At 41.9% G+C, this 22,156-nt stretch overlaps 1 protein-coding gene across 1 annotated transcript; it reads right to left on the bottom strand.

The window, feature by feature from the left end:
* Nucleotides 1-21,163: 21,163 nt before the first annotated feature.
* LOC115925267 (uncharacterized protein K02A2.6-like) lies at nt 21,164-21,700 on the bottom strand. Its single transcript, XM_030988909.1, has one exon. The coding sequence runs from the start codon at nt 21,698-21,700 to the stop codon at nt 21,164-21,166; it is 537 nt and encodes a 178-aa protein (XP_030844769.1).
* Nucleotides 21,701-22,156: the final 456 nt, after the last annotated feature.

Raw genomic sequence — 22,156 nt, 5'->3', positions numbered from 1 at the left:
TAAGATTTTGCGCCTTTGTGCGTGTTGGATGTTGGCCACGGAAATCTTACGTTCTATCGCCTGTTCCATGGCCCGGGCAATCGACACCACCCCATCAAAATCATGCACACTCTTGTATCGATGCCTAATTGCCCCCTTCACCGTTATTGTCCATCAAATGTCTCATCTTTTGCGTCCCCCTGGAAGTCCACCACTGCGCTCTACCCGTTCTACCAGCAATTGTAGCCGGGTACTGTACATTGCTATTGGCTCCCCCGCTGTCTGCCGGGTGCAATGCAATTGCTGTAATAGTACGGCCCGGCTTTCCACAGTTCCGTAGAACCCTCTAGTTTATATGGCCGATATCCTTCGTAGAGGCCTCTGGCCCCATGCTAAAAGCAATCTGCCCAGCCTCCCCCTCAGCGATCTCTGTACCATCCTATCTAGGGCATCCGAGGAGCATGACTATAATCTTTTGACAAACAGTCGACTTCATACTTCCACCCCTCAAAACCTACCTTGCCCCCTTTTAGCCTTAGGTCCCCACTGAAAAAGGACAATAGGTGGGGTTTTCGTTCAACCACATCCTCTTCTAATTTCAAGTTTAGGGCTGCGAAGAGGACTCCTTGCACCTCTACTGGACTATCTAGCAACTAGCTGGGGTCCATTTTTCTTTGAAGTTTCCCAAGTTTGCTCTCGATTGGGAAAGACACAGTATGCTGACCTTGTAGTTCTGCTCTTACTGAATCCCGCCCAAACTTATTAACCACCAGCTTTCCTACTTCTTCAACAAATTCCTCTAACTCTCCTTCTGTCACTTGCATGCTTAATTCCTAATCAAGACTACCCGGTCCCCATGTATGCCTGCCTATTTATTTATTCTAGCTGAAATCACAACACGACAAAAATAACAATATTAACTCCAAATCAAAATTAAACATCAACCAATTCTGACTAGCCACATAACTACTAGACCCGTATTATAACGGTTAACTAGCACAGCCTACATGGCGAAAGAAAAAAAACATGTGAACCGTCGGCGAGGTCTTTAACAAAACAATTTTATGCGCTGCCTCAAGTAGATATGATGAATGCTTAAACAAAAGAGGCGGTTCAGGCACGTTATCGAGGGAAATAGATGGGCTATGGTGTACAGAGGAAATATTGAGATGTCAGTAGCTGACAGGGTTAAACAACATTGGTTAGCAGTGGTAGCTGTTGGAAGTCTGTACAGTTGATGCCAGAAAGGAAATATCTAGATGTCAGTAGCTGACAGGGTTAAACAACGTTTGGTTAGTAGTGGTAGCTGTTGGAATTCTGTACAGTTGCTGCCGGAAAGGAAATATGTAGATATCAGTAGCTGACAGGGTTAAACAACATTGGTTAGCAGTGGTAACTGTTGGAAGTCTGTACAGTTGATGTTGGACGGGAAATATTGAGATGTCAGTAGCTGACAGGGTTAAACAACATTGGTTAGCAGTGGTAGCTGTTGGAATTCTGTACAGTTGCTGCCGGAAAGGAAATATGTAAATATCAGTAGCTGACAGGGTTAAACAACATTGGTTAGCAGTGGTAACTGTTGGAAGTCTGTACAGTTGATGCTGGACAGGAAATATTGAGATGTCAGTAGCTGACATGGTTAAACAACATTGGTTAGTAGTGGTAGCTGTTGGAAGTCTGTACAGTTGCTGCCAGAAAGGAAATATTGAGATGTCAGTAGCTGACAGGGTTAAACAACATTGGTTAGCAGTGGTAGCTGTTGGAAGTCTGTACAGTTGATGCCGGAAATGAAATATTTAGATTTGGCACCAAGCAGGCATAATAATGAGCAGAGGGATAGATGGTCTTTCCTTCTTTTACCCTCATGAGGTCCTCCAAATAACTCGTGCAGGGGCACAGCGACCGGGCAAAATTGGGGACAAACGTCCTGTAATAATTAGTTAACCCCAAAAATGCACGTACTTCTTTGTTTGCGGTGTGGGTCAATTCGCAATAGCTGCAGTCTTACTGGGGTCAGTTGCTATCAAAAGGATATGTCCTAGATAGTGCACTTTTGGCACTTGTAACATGTTGATGGCTTTAATTTGAAACCATGGATGGCTAGACGACTAATGACCTTCCCTAACCTTTTTACATCTCCTGTATATGGTTGCGTACCTCTTCGTACTGGGAAGGGGTGATATGCCTAAATCGCTCCCTAACTGGCTAGGGATTGTGACAGGAATGCGGTACGTGCTCTATGATTTCATTATGTTCTCAATAGAGAAAGCGCTGAATACATGTGGATATTCTGAGACTACCGACTTAACTCTTATCAATGAATCCTTCCGGGGCAGGAGAGCCTGAAAAATCTAGTTGATCGGCCATTCAATCACCATGCATCTTCTTGTTCTGCCTGGTTGGCCTTATGGTGGTGGTGGTCTCTTGCATCTGGAGGGATTTTAACGGTTGGCATAAATACACTTCCCCAAATTTGGCATGGTGAGACACCTACAGGGTGATTTTGTGGGGTTTTGTATCAAAATAGGTATGGTCTGGCCATCTAGTCGGGCCTTATATCTACTGTCACAATTTTGGGTTCAATATCAAGTTCTTCGGTACTACGACTACGTTATAGTTTATTGGGGAGTAAGGAAACAAAGATTTCCAATAGGGGGACAGGGAATAAGCTACGGATATAAAAGCTTTTTGACAGTGTAGACACCCGGGACCTGGTATCTAACAAGCATATGGCACCTTCGACCTTGTGTTATAGCTTTGCTTTCATTGGCTCTCCCTACCAACCGGTTTAAAATCTCTTTTGGGGGAGCTCCGGGGTTTTTGTTTTTGGGGGGGAGGAACACCCGAGTTGGAACCTACTGCTTGCCCAAGTGTGGTGGCCCCTGCCCTTTTAGAGGCATTACTCTCCCTGATTTGCCATAATTTGCAGGATCGGGATCGGCTGGGGGTGTATGTGGGGGTAGATTCTGGGTAGGGGGGCCTGCATGGTTGAGGTAGTAATGCACACTCCACACAAAATGTCCCTCGCCCTCACACCTTAAACGGCCTAAAATTACATTTTTACCTCTGACATTTTTACCTCTGGCATTTTAACCTCTGGCATTTTTACCTTTGACATTTTTACCTCTGACATTTTAACCTTTGACATTTTTAACTCTGACATTTTTATTTGGCAAACAAAGGCCCCCCTTTGACGTAGGTCAACTCTTATTCCTGCTGTTCTTTGCCATCTACTTGTATCTGGGTAGTTTTGGAAGGGGCAGCAGTATTTGGTTCGGTCGTGGTGGTAAGATTTTGCGCCTTTGTGCGTGTTGGATGTTGGCCACGGAAATCTTACGTTCTATCGCCTGTTCCATGGCCCGGGCAATCGACACCACCCCATCAAAATCATGCACACTCTTGTATCGATGCCTAATTGCCCCCTTCACCGTTATTGTCCATCAAATGTCTCATCTTTTGCGTCCCCCTGGAAGTCCACCACTGCGCTCTACCCGTTCTACCAGCAATTGTAGCCGGGTACTGTACATTGCTATTGGCTCCCCCGCTGTCTGCCGGGTGCAATGCAATTGCTGTAATAGTACGGCCCGGCTTTCCACAGTTCCGTAGAACCCTCTAGTTTATATGGCCGATATCCTTCGTAGAGGCCTCTGGCCCCATGCTAAAAGCAATCTGCCCAGCCTCCCCCTCAGCGATCTCTGTACCATCCTATCTAGGGCATCCGAGGAGCATGACTATAATCTTTTGACAAACAGTCGACTTCATACTCCCACCCCTCAAAACCTACCTTGCCCCTTTTTAGCCTTAGGTCCCCACTGAAAAAGGACAATAGGTGGGGTTTTCGTTCAACCACATCCTCTTCTAATTTCAAGTTTAGGGCTGCGAAGAGGACTCCTTGCACCTCTACTGGACTATCTAGCAACTAGCTGGGGTCCATTTTTCTTTGAAGTTTCCCAAGTTTGCTCTCGATTGGGAAAGACACAGTATGCTGACCTTGTAGTTCTGCTCTTACTGAATCCCGCCCAAACTTATTAACCACCAGCTTTCCTACTTCTTCAACAAATTCCTCTAACTCTCCTTCTGTCACTTGCATGCTTAATTCCTAATCAAGACTACCCGGTCCCCATGTATGCCTGCCTATTTATTTATTCTAGCTGAAATCACAACACGACAAAAAATAACAATATTAACTCCAAATCAAAATTAAACATCAACCAATTCTGACTAGCCACATAACTACTAGACCCGTATTATAACGGTTAACTAGCACAGCCTACATTGCGAAAGAAAAAAAACATGTGAACCGTCGGCGAGGTCTTTAACAAAACAATTTTATGCGCTGCCTCAAGTAGATATGATGAATGCTTAAACAAAAGAGGCGGTTCAGGCACGTTATCGAGGGAAATAGATGGGCTATGGTGTACAGAGGAAATATTGAGATGTCAGTAGCTGACAGGGTTAAACAACATTGGTTAGCAGTGGTAGCTGTTGGAAGTCTGTACAGTTGATGCCGGAAAGGAAATATCTAGATGTCAGTAGCTGACAGGGTTAAACAACATTGGTTAGCAGTGGTAACTGTTGGAAGTCTGTACAGTTGATGTTGGACGGGAAATATTGAGATGTCAGTAGCTGACAGGGTTAAACAACATTGGTTAGCAGTGGTAGCTGTTGGAATTCTGTACAGTTGCTGCCGGAAAGGAAATATGTAATATCAGTAGCTGACAGGGTTAAACAACATTGGTTAGCAGTGGTAACTGTTGGAAGTCTGTACAGTTGATGCTGGATGGGAAATATTGAGATGTCAGTAGCTGACAGGGTTAAACAACATTGGTTAGCAGTGGTAGCTGTTGGAATTCTGTACAGTTGCTGCCGGAAAGGAAATATGTAAATATCAGTAGCTGACAGGGTTAAACAACATTGGTTAGCAGTGGTAACTGTTGGAAGTCTGTACAGTTGATGCTGGACAGGAAATATTGAGATGTCAGTAGCTGACATGGTTAAACAACATTGGTTAGTAGTGGTAGCTGTTGGAAGTCTGTACAGTTGCTGCCAGAAAGGAAATATTGAGATGTCAGTAGCTGACAGGGTTAAACAACATTGGTTAGCAGTGGTAGCTGTTGGAAGTCTGTACAGTTGATGCCGGAAATGAAATATTTAGATTTGGCACCAAGCAGGCATAATAATGAGCAGAGGGATAGATGGTCTTTCCTTCTTTTACCCTCATGAGGTCCTCCAAATAACTCGTGCAGGGGCACAGCGACCGGGCAAAATTGGGGACAAACGTCCTGTAATAATTAGTTAACCCCAAAAATGCACGGACTTCTTTGTTTGCGGTGTGGGTCAATTCGCAATAGCTGCAGTCTTACTGGGGTCAGTTGCTATCAAAAGGATATGTCCTAGATAGTGCACTTTTGGCACTTGTAACATGTTGATGGCTTTAATTTGAAACCATGGATGGCTAGACGACTAATGACCTTCCCTAACCTTTTTACATCTCCTGTATATGGTTGCGTACCTCTTCGTACTGGGAAGGGGTGATATGCCTAAATCGCTCCCTAACTGGCTAGGGATTGTGACAGGAATGCGGTACGTGCTCTATGATTTCATTATGTTCTCAATAGAGAAAGCGCTGAATACATGTGGATATTCTGAGACTACCGACTTAACTCTTATCAATGAATCCTTCCGGGGCAGGAGAGCCTGAAAAATCTAGTTGATCGGCCATTCAATCACCATGCATCTTCTTGTTCTGCCTGGTTGGCCTTATGGTGGTGGTGGTCTCTTGCATCTGGAGGGATTTTAACGGTTGGCATAAATACACTTCCCCAAATTTGGCATGGTGAGACACCTACAGGGTGATTTTGTGGGGTTTTGTATCAAAATAGGTATGGTCTGGCCATCTAGTCGGGCCTTATATCTACTGTCACAATTTTGGGTTCAATATCAAGTTCTTCGGTACTACGACTACGTTATAGTTTATTGGGGAGTAAGGAAACAAAGATTTCCAATAGGGGGACAGGGAATAAGCTACGGATATAAAAGCTTTTTGACAGTGTAGACACCCGGGACCTGGTATCTAACAAGCATATGGCACCTTCGACCTTGTGTTATAGCTTTGCTTTCATTGGCTCTCCCTACCAACCGGTTTAAAATCTCTTTTGGGGGAGCTCCGGGGTTTTTGTTTTTGGGGGGGAGGAACACCCGAGTTGGAACCTACTGCTTGCCCAAGTGTGGTGGCCCCTGCCCTTTTAGAGGCATTACTCTCCCTGATTTGCCATAATTTGCAGGATCGGGATCGGCTGGGGGTGTATGTGGGGGTAGATTCTGGGTAGGGGGGCCTGCATGGTTGAGGTAGTAATGCACACTCCACACAAAATGTCCCTCGCCCTCACACCTTAAACGGCCTAAAATTACATTTTTACCTCTGACATTTTTACCTCTGGCATTTTAACCTCTGGCATTTTTACCTTTGACATTTTTACCTCTGACATTTTAACCTTTGACATTTTTAACTCTGACATTTTTATTTGGCAAACAAAGGCCCCCCTTTGACGTAGGTCAACTCTTATTCCTGCTGTTCTTTGCCATCTACTTGTATCTGGGTAGTTTTGGAAGGGGCAGCAGTATTTGGTTCGGTCGTGGTGGTAAGATTTTGCGCCTTTGTGCGCGTTGGATGTTGGCCACGGAAATCTTATGTTCTATCGCCTGTTCCATGGCCCGGGCAATCGACACCACCCCATCAAAATCATGCACACTCTTGTATCGATGCCTAATTGCCCCCTTCACCGTTATTGTCCATCAAATGTCTCATCTTTTGCGTCCCCCTGGAAGTCCACCACTGCGCTCTACCCGTTCTACCAGCAATTGTAGCCGGGTACTGTACATTGCTATTGGCTCCCCCGCTGTCTGCCGGGTGCAATGCAATTGCTGTAATAGTACGGCCCGGCTTTCCACAGTTCCGTAGAACCCTCTAGTTTATATGGCCGATATCCTTCGTAGAGGCCTCTGGCCCCATGCTTAAAGCAATCTGCCCAGCCTCCCCCTCAGCGATCTCTGCACCATCCTATCTAGGGCATCCGAGGAGCATGACTATAATCTTTTGAAAAACAGTCGACTTCATACTTCCACCCCTCAAAACCTACCTTGCCCCCTTTTAGCCTTAGGTCCCCACTGAAAAGGACAATAGGTGGGGTTTTCGTTCAACCACATCCTCTTCTAATTTCAAGTTTAGGGCTGCGAAGAGGACTCCTTGCACCTCTACTAGACTATCTAGCAACTAGCTGGGGTCCATTTTTCTTTGAAGTTTCCCAAGTTTGCTCTCAATTGGGAAAGACACAGTATGCTGACCTTGTAGTTCTGCTCTTACTGAATCCCGCCCAAACTTATTAACCACCAGCTTTCCTACTTCTTCAACAAATTCTTCTAACTCTCCTTCTGTCACTTGCGTGCTTAATTCCTAATCAAGACTACCCGGTCCCCATGTATGCCTGCCTATTTATTTATTCTAGCTGAAATCACAACACGACAAAAAATAACAATATTAACTCCAAATCAAAATTAAACATCAACCAATTCTGACTAGCCACATAACTTCTAGACCCGTATTATAACGGTTAACTAGCACAGCCTACATGGCGAAAGAAAAAAAACATGTGAACCGTCGGCGAGGTCTTTAACAAAACAATTTTATGCGCTGCCTCAAGTAGATATGATGAATGCTTAAACAAAAAAGGCGGTTCAGGCACGTTATCGAGGGAAATAGATGGGCTATGGTGTACAGAGGAAATATTGAGATGTCAGTAGCTGACAGGGTTAAACAACATTGGTTAGCAGTGGTAGCTGTTGGAAGTCTGTACAGTTGATGCCGGAAAGGAAATATCTAGATGTCAGTAGCTGACAGGGTTAAACAACATTGGTTAGCAGTGGTAGCTGTTGGAAGACTGTACAGTTGATGCCGGAAAGGAAATATGTAGATGTCAGTAGCTGACAGGGTTAAACAACATTGGTTAGCAGTGGTAGCTGTTGGAAGTCTGTACAGTTGCTGCCGGAAAGGATATATGTAGATGTCAGTAGCTGACAGGGTTAAACAACATTGGTTACCAGTGGTAGCTGTTGGAATTCTGTATAGTTGCTGCCGGAAAGGAAATATGTAGATGTCAGTAGCTGACAGGGTTAAACAACATTGGTTACCAGTGGTAGCTGTTGGAAGTCTGTACAGTTGCCGGAAAGGATATATGTAGATGTCAGTAGCTGACAGGGTTAAACAACATTGGTTACCAGTGGTAGCTGTTGGAAGTCTGTACAGTTGATGCCGGAAAGGAAATATGTAGATGTCAGTAGCTGACAGGGTTAAACAACATTGATTAACAGTGGTAGCTGTTGGAAGTCTGTACAGTTGATGCCAGAAAGGAAATATTTCGATTTGGTACCAAAGAGACATGATAATGAGCAGAGGGATAGATGGTCCATTTCTTCTTTTACCCTTTCAAGGCCCTCCAAATAACTTGTGCAGGGGCACAGCGACCGGGCAAAATTGGGAACAAACTTCCTGTAATAATTAGTAAAACCCAAAAATGCACGTACTTCTTTGTTTGCGGTGTGGGCCAATTCGCAATAGCTGCCATCTTACTGGGGTCACTTGCTATCACCTATTTCAAAAGAATATGTCCTAGATAGTGCACTTTTGGCACTTGTAACATTTTGATGGCTTTAACTTGAAACCATGGATGGCTAGCCGACTAATGACCTTCCCTAACCTTTTTACATCTCCTGTATATGGTGCGTTGCGTACCTCTTCGTACTGGGAAGGGGTGATACGCCTATATCACTCCCTAATTGGCTGGGGATTGTGACAGGAATGCGGTGCTTTATGATTTTATTATGTTCTCAATGGAGAAAGCACTGAATACATGTGGATATTCTGAGACTACCGACTTAACTCTTATCAATGAATCCTTCCGGGGCAGGAGAGCCTGAAAAATCTAGTTGATCGGCCATTCAATCACCATGCACACATGTTCTGCCTGGTTGGCCTTATGGTGGTGGTGGTCTCTTACATCTGGACGGATTCGAATGGTTGGCATGAATACACTTCCCAAATTTGGCATGGTGAGACACCTACAGGGGTGATTTTGTGGGGTTTTGTATAAAAATAGGTATGATTTGGCCATCTTGTCTGGCCTTATATCTACAATCACAATTCTGGGTTCAATAACAAAGTCCTTCTGGGAGTGTAATCGCTTTGGGTACTACGACTACGTTATAGTTTATTGGGGAGTGAGGAAACAAAAATTTCCAATATCTCTAAGGGGGACAGGAAAGAAGCTATGGATATAAAAAGCTTTTTGACAGTGTAGACACCCTGGACCTGGTATCTAACAAGCATATGGCACCTTCAACCTTGTGTTATAGCTTTACTTTCATTGGCTCTCCCTACCAACCCGTTTAAAATCTCTTTTGGGGGAGGTCCGGGATTTTTTTGGGGGGAGGATCATCCGAGTTGGAACCTACTGCTTGCCCAAGTGTGGTGGCCCCTGCCCTTTTAGAGGCATTACTCTCCCTGATTTGCCATAATTTGCAGGATCGGGATCGGCTGGGGGTGTATGTGGGGGTAGATTCTGGGTAGGGGGGCCTGCATGGTTGAGGTAGTAATGCACACTCCACACAAAATGTCCCTCGCCCCACACCTAAAATGGCCCAAAATGACATTTTTACCGCTGATATTCTAACCTATGACATTTTAACCTCTGACATTTTTACCTCTGGCATTTTAACCTCTTACATTTTAACCTCTGACATTTTAACCTCTGACATTTTTACCCCTGACATTTTAACCTTTGACATTTTTAACTCTGACATTTTTATCTGGCAAACAAATGCCCCTTTGACGTAGGTCAACTCTTATTCCTGCTGTGTTTAAATCTATTCCTTGCAACTCCAATCTTTCTACCCTCTCTATTAATTTACAGAGCTCTTTGCCATTTACTTGTATCTGGGTAGTTTTGGAAGGGGCAGCAGTATTTGGTTCGGTCGTGGTGGTAAGATTTTGCGCCTTTGGATGTTGGATGTTGGCAACGGAAATCTTATGTTCTATCGCCTGTTCCAGGGCTCTAGCAATCCGCACCACCCCATCAAAATCATGCACACTCTTGTATCGATGCCTAATTGCCCCCTTCACCGTTATTGTCCATCAAATGTCTCATCTTTTGCGTCCCCCTGGAAGTCCACCACTGCGCTCTACCCATTCTACCAGCAATTGTAGCCGGGTACTGTACATTGCTATTGGTTCCCCCACTGTCTGCTGGGTGCAATGCAATTGCTGTAATAGTACGGCCCGGCTTTCCACAGTTTTGTAGAACCCTCTAGTTTATACGGCCGATATCCTTCATAGAGGCCTCTGGCCCCATGCTAAAAGCAATCTGCCCAGCCTCCCCTCTCAGCGATCTCTGTACCATCCTATCTAGGGCATCCGAGGAGCATGACTATAATCTTTTGACAAACAGTCGACTTCATACTTCCACCCCTCAAAACCTACCTTGCCCCCTTTTAGCTTTAGGTCCCCACTGAAAAAGAACAATAGGTGGGGTTTTCGTTCAACCACATCCTCTTCTAATTTCAAGTTTAGGGCTGCGAAGAGGACTCCTTGCACCTCTACTGGACTATCTAGCAACTAGCTGGGGTCCATTTTTCTTTGAAGTTTCCCAAGTTTGCTCTCGATTGGGAAAGACACAGTATGCTGACCTTGTAGTTCTGCTCTTACTGAATCCCGCCCAAACTTATTAACCACCAGCTTTCCTACTTCTTCAACAAATTCTTCTAACTCTCCTTCTGTCACTTGCATGCTTAATTCCTAATCAAGACTACCCGGTCCCCATGTATGCCTGCCTATTTATTTATTCTAGCTGAAATCACAACACGACAAAAAATAACAATATTAACTCCAAATCAAAAGTAAACATCAACCAATTCTGACTAGCCACATAACTACTAGACCCGTATTATAACGGTTAACTAGCACAGCCTACATGGCGAAAGAAAAAAAACATGTGAACCGTCGGCGAGGTCTTTAACTAAACAATTTTATGCGCTGCCTCAAGTAGATATGATGAATGCTTAAACAAAAAAGGCGGTTCAGACACGTTATCGAGGGAAATAGATGGGCTATGGTGTACAGAGGAAATATTGAGATGTCAGTAGCTGACAGGGTTAAATAACATTGGTTAGCAGTGGTAGCTGTTGGAAGTCTGTACAGTTGATGCCGGAAAGGAAATATCTAGATGTCAGTAGCTGACAGGGTTAAACAACATTGGTAAGCAGTGGTAGCTGTTGGAAGACTGTACAGTTGATGCCGGAAAGGAAATATGTAGATGTCAGTAGCTGACAGGGTTAAACAACATTGGTTAGCAGTGGTAGCTGTTGGAAGTCTGTACAGTTGATGCCGGAAAGGATAGATGTAGATGTCAGTAGCTGACAGGGTTAAACAACATTGGTTACCAGTGGTAGCTGTTGGAAGTCTGTACAGTTGCTGCCGGAAAGAATATATGTAGATGTCAGTAGCTGACAGGTTTAAACAACATTGGTTACCAGTGGTAGCTGTTGGAATTCTGTACAGTTGCTGCCGGAAAGGAAATATGTAGATGTCAGTAGCTGACAGGGTTAAACAACATTGGTTACCAGTGGTAGCTGTTGGAAGTCTGTACAGTTGATGCCGGAAAGGATATATGTAGATGTCAGTAGCTGACAGGGTTAAACAACATTGGTTACCAGTGGTAGCTGTTGGAATTCTGTACAGTTGCTGCCGGAAAGGAAATATGTAGATGTCAGTAGCTGACAGGGTTAAACAACATTGGTTAGCACTGGTAGCTGTTTGAAGTCTGTACACTTGCTGCCGGAAAGTAAATATGTAGATGTCAGTAGCTGACAGGGTTAAACAACATTGGTTAGCAGTGGTAGCTGTTGGAAGTCTGTACAGTTGCTGCCGGAAAGGATGTACGTAGATGTCAGTAGCTGACAGGGTTAAACAACATTGGTTACCAGTGGTAGCTGTTGGAAGTCTGTACAGTTGCTGCCGGAAAGGATATATGTAGATGTCAGTAGCTGACAGGGTTAAACAACATTGGTTACCAGTGGTAGCTGTTGGAAGTCTGTACAGTTGATGCCGGAAAGGAAATATGTAGATGTCAGTAGCTGACAGGGTTAAACAACATTGATTACCAGTGGTAGCTGTTGGAAGTCTGTACAGTTGATGCCGGAAAGGAAATATGTAGATGTCAGTAGCTGACAGGGTTAAACAACATTGATTAACAGTTACTGTCTTCTACTTCTAAGCTCTACTGTGCACTTCTATACTCTACTCCCTCCCAAATCAATTTTACATCACTTTTTATATGCCACTAATCTCTGGATTATCCCTGTATCCCAAACCCAGCCCCAAATACACTGTTCAATCTCAAATGATCTTTTAATGTATGGACAAGTCAATCAAATCCTTTTGCCCAATCAGTAATTATTATCCGCAAAGTGACCTTTTCTATTTCCCTATCTTGTGTGTCCTAGAATCTCCCAAAATATTATTACCTCCGGTGCGAGAATTGTTTTGATATAGCTCTATAATGGGAGCAAGCCTTCTTTTCTTTCCCTTCTCCTTTAAACATACTCTCGTTCCAAAACTTCCAACCTATAAAACACACAAATTCCTTTAATCTTAATTTGTTAGATATGCTCCCATTAACAAAAATTCACCTCGACCAACCCTTTTACATCCAGCTCCTTCTTTTTATCATATTTCGTTATTCCTACAATCTCACCTTTTTAAAAACTGGGTACCTTTGATAATTTCTTATCTTCTCTATTTCCTTTCTCTTATTCTTCACTATCCCCTTCCAAATCTTTATTATCTTTATTAGGCATTTTCCCTTTACCCTGTTGGTCACAACAGTTGCCATAGACAAAGGCTGATCCATGTTTTTATATTGATTTATATAAACACAAAAGTATGGCTGGAAAACAAGATGCACATTGGGTTGATTTAGTTTGATTGCACCCTTTGGCTTATCACCACACTTACTGGGCTTTTTAAAGTCTTCTTTTCGACCTTGTATTCATTATCTATGGCTCTGGACAGGGAAAGATTGGCTGCTACGTACCTTCTTACATTCTCATTCTGTCTTAATTTCTCTCTCTATAAATATCCTTCTTTCTCACTCTTTCTCACTCTTTCTTTCTATCTCTATCTCTTTCCACTTCCATATCCTACTTAAATACCAAGCAGTTACTAACCTCTTTTCAGAGATCTGGGCACTCGAACCCATGTCCTCCTTTTTGTTCTGGTTTTCAAGGTTGTCTCTTCCACAGTGTGATCCATGTGACGATGATGTTGAAGGAAGCTTTTGTTTGGAATCACTGACAACTCTCATGGAAACTGTTTGACACTTGAATTATGAAGACCCAGGCATCAGGTTCGACACTGGACAGATGAGAAGCAGGTTTCATGGAGTCAGTATGGTAAGATAAGCATGTTAATTAGCATTGTTTTGCCTGTCCAAAATATACATTTGCTTGCAGGAATTAATGTAGAGGTCTTGGAAGTATGTAGAATACAACACCAACATTTCCTGCACATATTTATATACTTATGTGGCCAAGTTTGGGGGTAGGGAAAGCCCAAAGCACGAAAAAGTATTCTACTTATGCCTGCATCATGGTAAGTGTGTATATTTTTGTTGGTATCTCTTTACTTTCTCTTCTTTCCTCCCTTACTAACTACCATTCTTTTCTTTATCCAGAGGCTTATTGCAATTTTTGCTAGCCACTAATTTGATTGTGAAATAGAATGAGAGCATAGAGTGTATATATTTTGTATAAGATTTTTTTTAAACAATCCACATTCATCAACTCTATGGATTTGTTAACAATAAGATATGCTTTATATGTTTTCCATGTCTGATGAAAGTGATCCATATTTTTTTTAAATATCCAATACTCTTTAAGAAATGAGCTGGTATTTCCCTGTTAAAAGACAACTATCTGTCTTCTAAGCCAGACATGGCATGCTTGAACAGAAGTGAAGGCTATATTATGATAGTTCCATGTGCACGATATCTCACGTCTACAAAGTAATATTAGACAGCTTTGAGATACATGTTCAACATCAAAGCCAATTACTAATGCAATTGAGCTTCATTGCATTTTTAACCACAAAATATGAGCATATATTAGCACTACAAGTATGACTGTAAACTGTATTTGCATCTATTCAAATGGTCCGAGAGATGAGCTCCAATCTTGTCTCTATATATAAGGACAAGAATTAAGATACCGGTACACCTATGTTTATTAGCGTGTTTTACACCTTCGTTTACTGATGATGCAGATAAAACTGATATTTTCCAACTTTACAACAAGTCCTCACGAGTCCGAGACTTAGAAATGATTATCAGAAGATCTAACGCAATAAATGTCCTAGTAACTAAGAGGCTTGCAAGACATTGATGATTATGAGCATACACATCTTAGAAATCAGATGTGCTCAATATTTCATTCACTGGTATTGTGGAAGTCGTTAGAGGCCCACTGCACTACTTGTAGCTACTTGCGCCCTCTATATAACACACAATGCCTAATCAGTGACCATTGGTCCCCCATGATCCTCTTTATCTTATGTTAACTGAGAGCTGAGTTGATGAAATAACCACCTGTCCAGTGTCCTTGCAGTGTGGTCTAATCCCCCCTGTAAACTAGTACAGATAAGCTTTACAAGTATGAGGACACTGATGACTTTTACCATGCACATCTGATTTTATATCAGATATTGTCAGAATAATTGATTTACTAGTATTGTGGAAATCTTCAAAGTTTGAGGACACACTGATAATTGTAAGCATGCAAATCTAATAAGTCAAGTGTGATGATTTGTGAAAGTCCTCATGACTCTGAGGCTTACAATGCAGCTCAAGTATCCAATACTGTGACATGTGTTTATGTCATCCTAAAATAACAGCAAATAAAAACTGACTGGCATTGTGGATTAATTGTCCTAGTAAGTATGAGGCTTACAAGACACCTATGATTATCAGCATGCAAACGTAATACTTTGAAATGTGGTCAGTATAAAATAGAATTGATTCACTGGCTCACTGGCTTTGTGAAACTCCTCATGAGTCTAAGGCTTGAAAGACACCTGTGATTATCAACGATCTAATGAACCTGGATGTGTTAAACTAAGATATGATCAGTATATATAGATGTAACTGATTCACTAGCTTTGTGAAAGTCCTCTCCAGTCGAGGCTTGGCAGACACCTGCAACAGTTAGGTGTGAAAGACCAATTTAATAGACCTTGAAGTATTCAGAATGCAGATAAACTGACTCACTAGAACCTATAACCAAAGCAGCATTAGGTGGTTTCCCCTGCAGCTTATCTCTGCATATCTTACTCCATTATATCAGTTTTTTTTTTATCTTAGTTGAGTAATATAGCTTACTCTGCCCTTGAATCTCCACTTATAATTACCATGATGATCCTTTCTAGTGACACCTAAAATATATCGCTGTTTATGAGCACACTTACCATTTAAAAACAGGGTTGATTTTTAATAAGGAGCCTGCCAATTAAACCATGGACAAGAAAGACAAATGCAGAAAAAAGCCTTATCTGCAAACTATTGCGGGACGATAGTGTTCATTTGCACATCATCACTGTACACTACTGACACTACCTCAGAAGTCCTGCAAAAAGTATTCTAAATGCTTTATGGCCCATTGGAACTGCAACAGGTCCTCATGAAACCAACATGCCAGTGACCGAGTTACCCCAGTCAGAAGAGCGTCTGCCTGTCAAACTAAAGGCCATGGGTTCCAATCAAACTCCGGCAGATGACTGAAGCATTAGTCAGCTATTACTAGAACCCCCCCCCCCCCTTTGTTCTATACACTCAGCCTAGGTAACAATCCTCCAGATAGGATGTTAAATGGAGGTTTCATGTGACAGCCACCACCTGTGCATGAAACCAGGGAATCAGGGGAAGTGTTACACCTGCACAAGACAGGCAGAAAAGAGTGTTATAGTGATTAAGTTGTTTTGTCCCCTCCTAGGCACTGAGAATGGTAGATCATATCAGGCCATCCTTTCAAATCATTCTTTAAGAATGGTAGAGCACATTTTGCCACATCTTTAAATTCATTCTGTCTGAGCATCCTTGAAAAGGTTCATAGAGTTGATTAGCCAACAATTTCTGACTACATTTTCAAATATATTTTCTTGTGAGACCTATTGCTTCAAAAGACAGCAGGCTTGTCAGAGGAGTGGGAGTGAAGCTTAGCCATAGCTGGGAGAGTGGCAGTCCTAACTGGTCGACATAATGGGAATGTACAAAGAGGTTAATCTTCTTCAAGGAAACAAAATGGAGTGACTAGGAATGTATGGAAACTGTTTTGACATAAAAAATATCACATGTTCGACTAATGGTGTAAACATTAGGAATGTTCCAGTCAGGCTGGACCTGAAGAATCCAATAAAAAGAACTGAGGGGAGGATTTTGTTGCAAAACAAGGAAAGGAAATCTTTGAGCTCACTTGGATAACAACATCAAGGATTTATCTTCTTCTTAATGTCTTCATGTTCTCATCAACATTTTCACGAGCACATCACCACATGATTTATTTAACAAAATGCCAGGTGATAAGGTTATCATCCTCCAAGTCAACAGAATTAGAGTCTACAAGAAGTACAACATATCAGCTTCCAAGCTTCCTCGCTTCCAAGCTTCCTCTCTTCAGAATATGTAGATTACTGATCTGACCTATAAATAGGCAGACTCTACAAGCTGGAGTGATGTATCACTTTCCTTTTCAGGAGCGACACAAGGAGGTACAAAATCAAGAGCCCAGCAAGAGCTTTAGGGAGAATTCCTAACATCAAAAGAAAGCAGAAATGTTAGCAAGATTCAGGAAGATGATGCCACAATGTCATCAACGACCATGTCTACTGGAATAATCGATTGGAAAAATAGTATCATCGATGACAGACCAACTCACTGGATTCATGACGTGAAAGAACAGTACCGTAATTATTTTCTTTGTATATTCCCATTCGCCCATCCTCTCCGACTTCCATTCTTGCAGCTACATCTATTCATCACCACCAGTCATCTGATGAAGCCTGCCATCACTGTAGACAATAGTCTCATTCAACAAGGAAATCTGAATGTGTTACAGAATTGGTTTAATGATATAGCATTTGGGAGCCATCTCTTTAACTGATAGAGAATTCAGTTATCCTTTCTCTTCATTTTATAGGAACGAAGAGCTTTTGGTCTGCCACCTCCTATCGAACCATGTACTTTAAAATACCTGGAAGGGTTCTGCCAATGCTCGATCCTGCATCCTGCACTTGGACAGGAGTTGCGTGGAGGAAGATTCTCAAACAATGTTTTTATAAAGCATAAGGCCATCTCTTCATTCACTATGCATAACAGATAACAGCTCATATGTCCCTTTAATTCATTCTCTAGGAATGATATATATGAAGTATATCAGGTCATCTCTAATAATAAGAGAAACAATCGAGCAAGGCTTAGATGAAGTAGGGCAGATATAGAGAGCTTTGTGAGAAGGTGAGAAGGCGGGGTCAGGTGGAATGAGGAGAGGGAGAGAGAGAGAGAGAGAGAGAGAGGGGAGAAAGAAGAGAGAGAGAGAGAGAGAAAGAGAAGAGAGAGGGGAGAGAGATAGCGAGATAGAGGGTTAAGGAGAGGGAGGGCCTGGGGCTGATCAGGTAAGTATAAATATCTTCTACAATATTATAGGGATGGGAGCAAAATTATTTTGGTGAATATACAGGCAAATGCTAAAACATGTTTCTTATCATGCTGGCTCTTAGAAACTTGTACCATCTGTTCAGTACCTAACCTTTTGTTTGATGAGTCAGAGTAATTTAGGTGCCATCCAGCTTCCAGGAGAGAAGTCAGTGAATTCAGACAAAAGCTTCTTTCTGCATCATCAGATCATGGACCACACTTGGGAAAGTCAACCATGAAGCCGAACATCAAGGAGAACATGGGTGAGTGATTCTCAGATACCTCTTAAAAGAGTTTGGTTTCTTCTTGGCCTTTACTTAGGATATCCTACCTCTTAATATTTTTCACTTTTTTCCTCCCTTGTTTCCTTTCTTCTCCTTTCTCTTGTCCTTTGCTTTTCTGTTCTTCTTCTTGTTTTCTCCCATTCATTTCCTTACCTTAAACCCTCTTACCCCATTCACTTTCCTTGAATCTGTCCATTATGTGGCCACTTTGTCAAGATTGAGTAGAGTGACATGTAAATCTAGACAAGTCAATTCCTATGTGTCAGAAAAAATTCTGTGAAGAAACGTTTTGATCAGGTCAAGTGTGGTGCATTTCAGGTGCTCATATGCATGTACATGTACACATGTAAAACACAATGCTGCTTGTTACCGAGTTAAAGATGAAGTTGAGTTCTGGTCATGCGATTGCATTGTGAAAGAAACGGTGTGGAACCGACCAGAAAAGGTTGATCATCTAGCATATAAGAATTTGTGTGTATTGCAAGGTTCTGGAATCATCAAAATGATAGGAAATTTGGCCAAGTCTTGGTAAAGTTACAAACACTGTACACAGAAAGATGTATATGGGACTACACGAACACGTGGCGTAAAAAGCCGCCCCCCCCCCCCCCCCCCCGATTTTTACGATGTTACATGAATATTTAGAATATGAAGGCATTTGAAGAGCCATGCTTTTCAGGGAACATGTCTTATCTGATGTTCTTCCACACTTGCATAATAAGAATGAGTAACGCTCACAAATTATTTTTCACCTCTTCCCAGAACTCAACCTTCTCTTTAAACACATGAAGAGGGAATATGTAACACATAATTACCTCTCCCCATACAATAGGACTCCTTCTATATTATCACTAAAAGTTGGAGCTCTTGCGATGTTGAAATCACGCAAAATCGTGATCGACATGGATAAAAATTGTTAGCAGATCTGTTTCCCCTACAAGGTAGATCTATTATATACTCCCTATTGATATAGAAAATTATTGAAAGGCTCCACAATAATGCAGCCTTATACTGCTGAATTATAGCATTATCAGGTGGGAAATTACTGTGATTGAACAATGATAGCTAAAAGTAGCATCAAGCAAAATGAATGTTAAAGCTAACAGTCATTAAAGCTCATCAATGGATCATGAATTGATGTTGGTCCTGGAAAGCATGAGACAACGACTACCCAACTAGAGAGTCAATTCTGGATTACTGCTAGTGGGATCTCCGTATCAGAAAAATCTCGACTAAATATTCTAAGAGCACACAGTAGTTTTATATGGAGCAGAAGGTAAACTGCTCATTATGATCAGCATCAATTGGATCATTCATTTTAGAAGGAAAATATTTCTGAAAACAAAAATGCTCATTCCAAATAATTCCTGTGTACCAGAGAAGGTGCAAAGAAGGTTATAGAAATTCTTTTTACAAATGAATGCCAACTATGTGAATCTACAACAGCTACAATATCCCATGTTGTCATTTTCCCCCACCACAATAGTCTTTAAACAGCTCCCCCCTTTCAATCTTGGACTACACCAGTTATCACCCCTTCCCCAAAGTCCATCTCGGTATGGATAAACTTCAATCCTCCTCTAATCAATGCTAATGTTAAGGTGCATAATTTCAATCCCCCAACCATTTTTGAATGCACAAGTTCAATCCTGTATCAATCTTTGGATGCATTCATTCCACCCTCATCCCAGCCACTTTTTGGGTTACAAAGATTCCAGTCATTTTGGGATGCAGGGGTTTAATTTGCCCTTTCCATCTTAAGATGCATAAATTTGAATTAATTGCCCCAACCCCAACCTCTATTATGCCTATAAATAAAAAGATGTTGTATTGCCCTTAGCGACCAACCCAAAAATGTTGAAATCGACGGTCGGCTTTTTAAAGAGGTTTTTTTTTTAAAACTATTTTCTTATAAGAAAAAAATGTATTGAAGCATTAAAAACTGCAAAATATCAGCCCAAAGAGGGAGTTTAAAAAAAAAAAATTCTGACCGACCGACCCATGTTTTGGTACCTAAAGGGCAGTACAACATCTTTTTTAGGCCTTATGAGATGCATAAATGTCAATTTCCCTCCAAAAATCGATTTGAGGATGCAAAGTTTTCAATCCCCTCCTATCTGCCATCAATCTCTGGATGTAGATCCCCTATATCCAGCTTGGGTTGAACAAATTTGAACCCTAAACCATTTTGGGGAGCACAATCTCCACCCCAAAATAAAATTAAATAAAATGCATTAGGAAACTATCTAAATGATGTGAATTACAAAGACTCACTAGGTAATGTTTGTTTGAGGGTGATGGAATAATCACCAGGTTTTCAAAGTAATAAGACCTTCTTGTCTTCTCTGAATGAAGTGCAAAATCAATGTAACTAAAATAAATGAGATCTGTGGCAACGAAAAAAAAAAAAAAACTACATGTAGACATAACACTCTCTATGCCCTAATACGGCTACCCGTAAACACAATTTAAAATTAGTGTAATTTCTCTTCCTTTGGTTTTAGGAGTAATTCCTCTCAATAACAGGGGAAATGTAAACAGCTAGTGCAAGTTAAATTGATTACCTCCCGGTGTACTTAAGTGAAGTCTATAGCTTCTTAAGGTGAATGATAGGTGACTTCTCTTGCAATTATTTCAATTTAAGTTTATAGAAACATGTCAGTTTTGGAACCTCCTCATGTCAGAGCAAACAGGTTGCCATAATGTGAAATAGTTTCTAGCAAACAATGGTTTGATGCAAAACTTCACACTATACAGATAAAATTCCCTCAAAGACTTCCATTTGGTGTCTGTATCATGTATGGTCTGGGTTCTTGGCACTGTCCGATAACAGTTGCTGGTTTCCTGATCTAGCATTTATTGTCACTTTCTGACCCCAAAGGCAGTGGGGGTAGATATCTAACTCCTCTTACATCAAATACTTCCTTCTGCCTTTCTTGGCACTGTTGGAGTTTCTCATAGACTTCATCACGGTGTGGTGACTGATTAACCTTCATGGGTAGGTTACTCCTGAACTTTCTCCCCTGTAGTAGTTCAGCTGGTGATGGTAAACTACTGTCAATCGGGGTAGTTCTCAAACATCTTCAGTTTCTTTAGGATTGCTTTGACTGTCTAGATTGCCCTCTCTACAAGTCCTTTGCTCTGTGGATAATGAGGACTTGATTTCACACACTGAATATTCCAATTCTCTGTGAAACTCTTGTATTCTCGACAGGAGAATTGTGGTCCATTGTCGCTAACTATCTTCAAGGGTATGCCTTGCTCACTGAATATGTTCTTTCGGATTCGCACAATAGTCGAGCTGGTGCAACCACCTCTGACCTTCCTCACAAAGGGAAACTTAGACCGGTAGTCTATGACGATGAGATACTTGTCACCTTCAAAGTGGAACAAGTCTGTTCCAACTGTTTCCCACGGATGATGGGGTACTTCATGCTGAAGTAGTGGCTCCTTTGACTGAGCGTTCTGTAACTCATTGCATGCTTGGCAAGAGCTCACTATCTGTCCAATTACTTTGGACAATCCATCCCAGTAAACACATCTTCTTGCCTTGAGTTGTGTCTTTGTCATTTCTTGAAGACCTGCATGAAGACTCTGTGTCACTTCCTGCTGCATAGGCTTGGGTATAAAGATTCTGTCCCCCTTCATAATGAGACCATTTTCTACTTCCAAGGAATCTCTGCACGACCAGTAGTGACGCAGTTCTTTGGGAACTTCACGTCTTCGGGTCAGCCAGTTAGGATTACCTACTTAAGCACTCTCAAGCTTCTGCTAGCTTCTGTCTCTTCTTGTAGCTGTCTTAGCTTGCTGGGAGACATGTAGATTGCATGGATGGTTTTGTCAAATTCCATGGTAGGTTGCTTCTTTGGGTTGATACTTGAAAAACCATCTCTTTCTGGCTTGTATGCAAGCTCGAAGTCGTATGGTTGCAAACGGAGAAGCATCCATTGCAGTCAGGGCAGTGTGTTGGCTAGGTTTTTCCTATGGATGCTTGCCAGCGGCTTATGGTCGAATTCCAATGTGAATTGTGCTCTATACACGTACCTGTCAAACCTTGTACAGCCAAACACTACCGCTAACATTTCTCATTCAATGTTTGCATAT

The sequence above is a fragment of the Strongylocentrotus purpuratus genome, unplaced genomic scaffold, assembly GCF_000002235.5.
Source record: "Strongylocentrotus purpuratus isolate Spur 01 unplaced genomic scaffold, Spur_5.0 spur5_scaffold_18, whole genome shotgun sequence".
In the NCBI taxonomy this organism is placed as follows: Eukaryota; Metazoa; Echinodermata; class Echinoidea; order Camarodonta; family Strongylocentrotidae; genus Strongylocentrotus; species Strongylocentrotus purpuratus.
This window is presented reverse-complemented; position numbering and strand designations above follow the sequence as displayed.

Coding starts and splice junctions, on each gene's coding strand:
- LOC115925267 (XM_030988909.1), bottom strand. CDS start 21,700: ATGAAGGGGGACAGAATCTTTATACCCAAGCCTATGCAGCAGGAAGTG.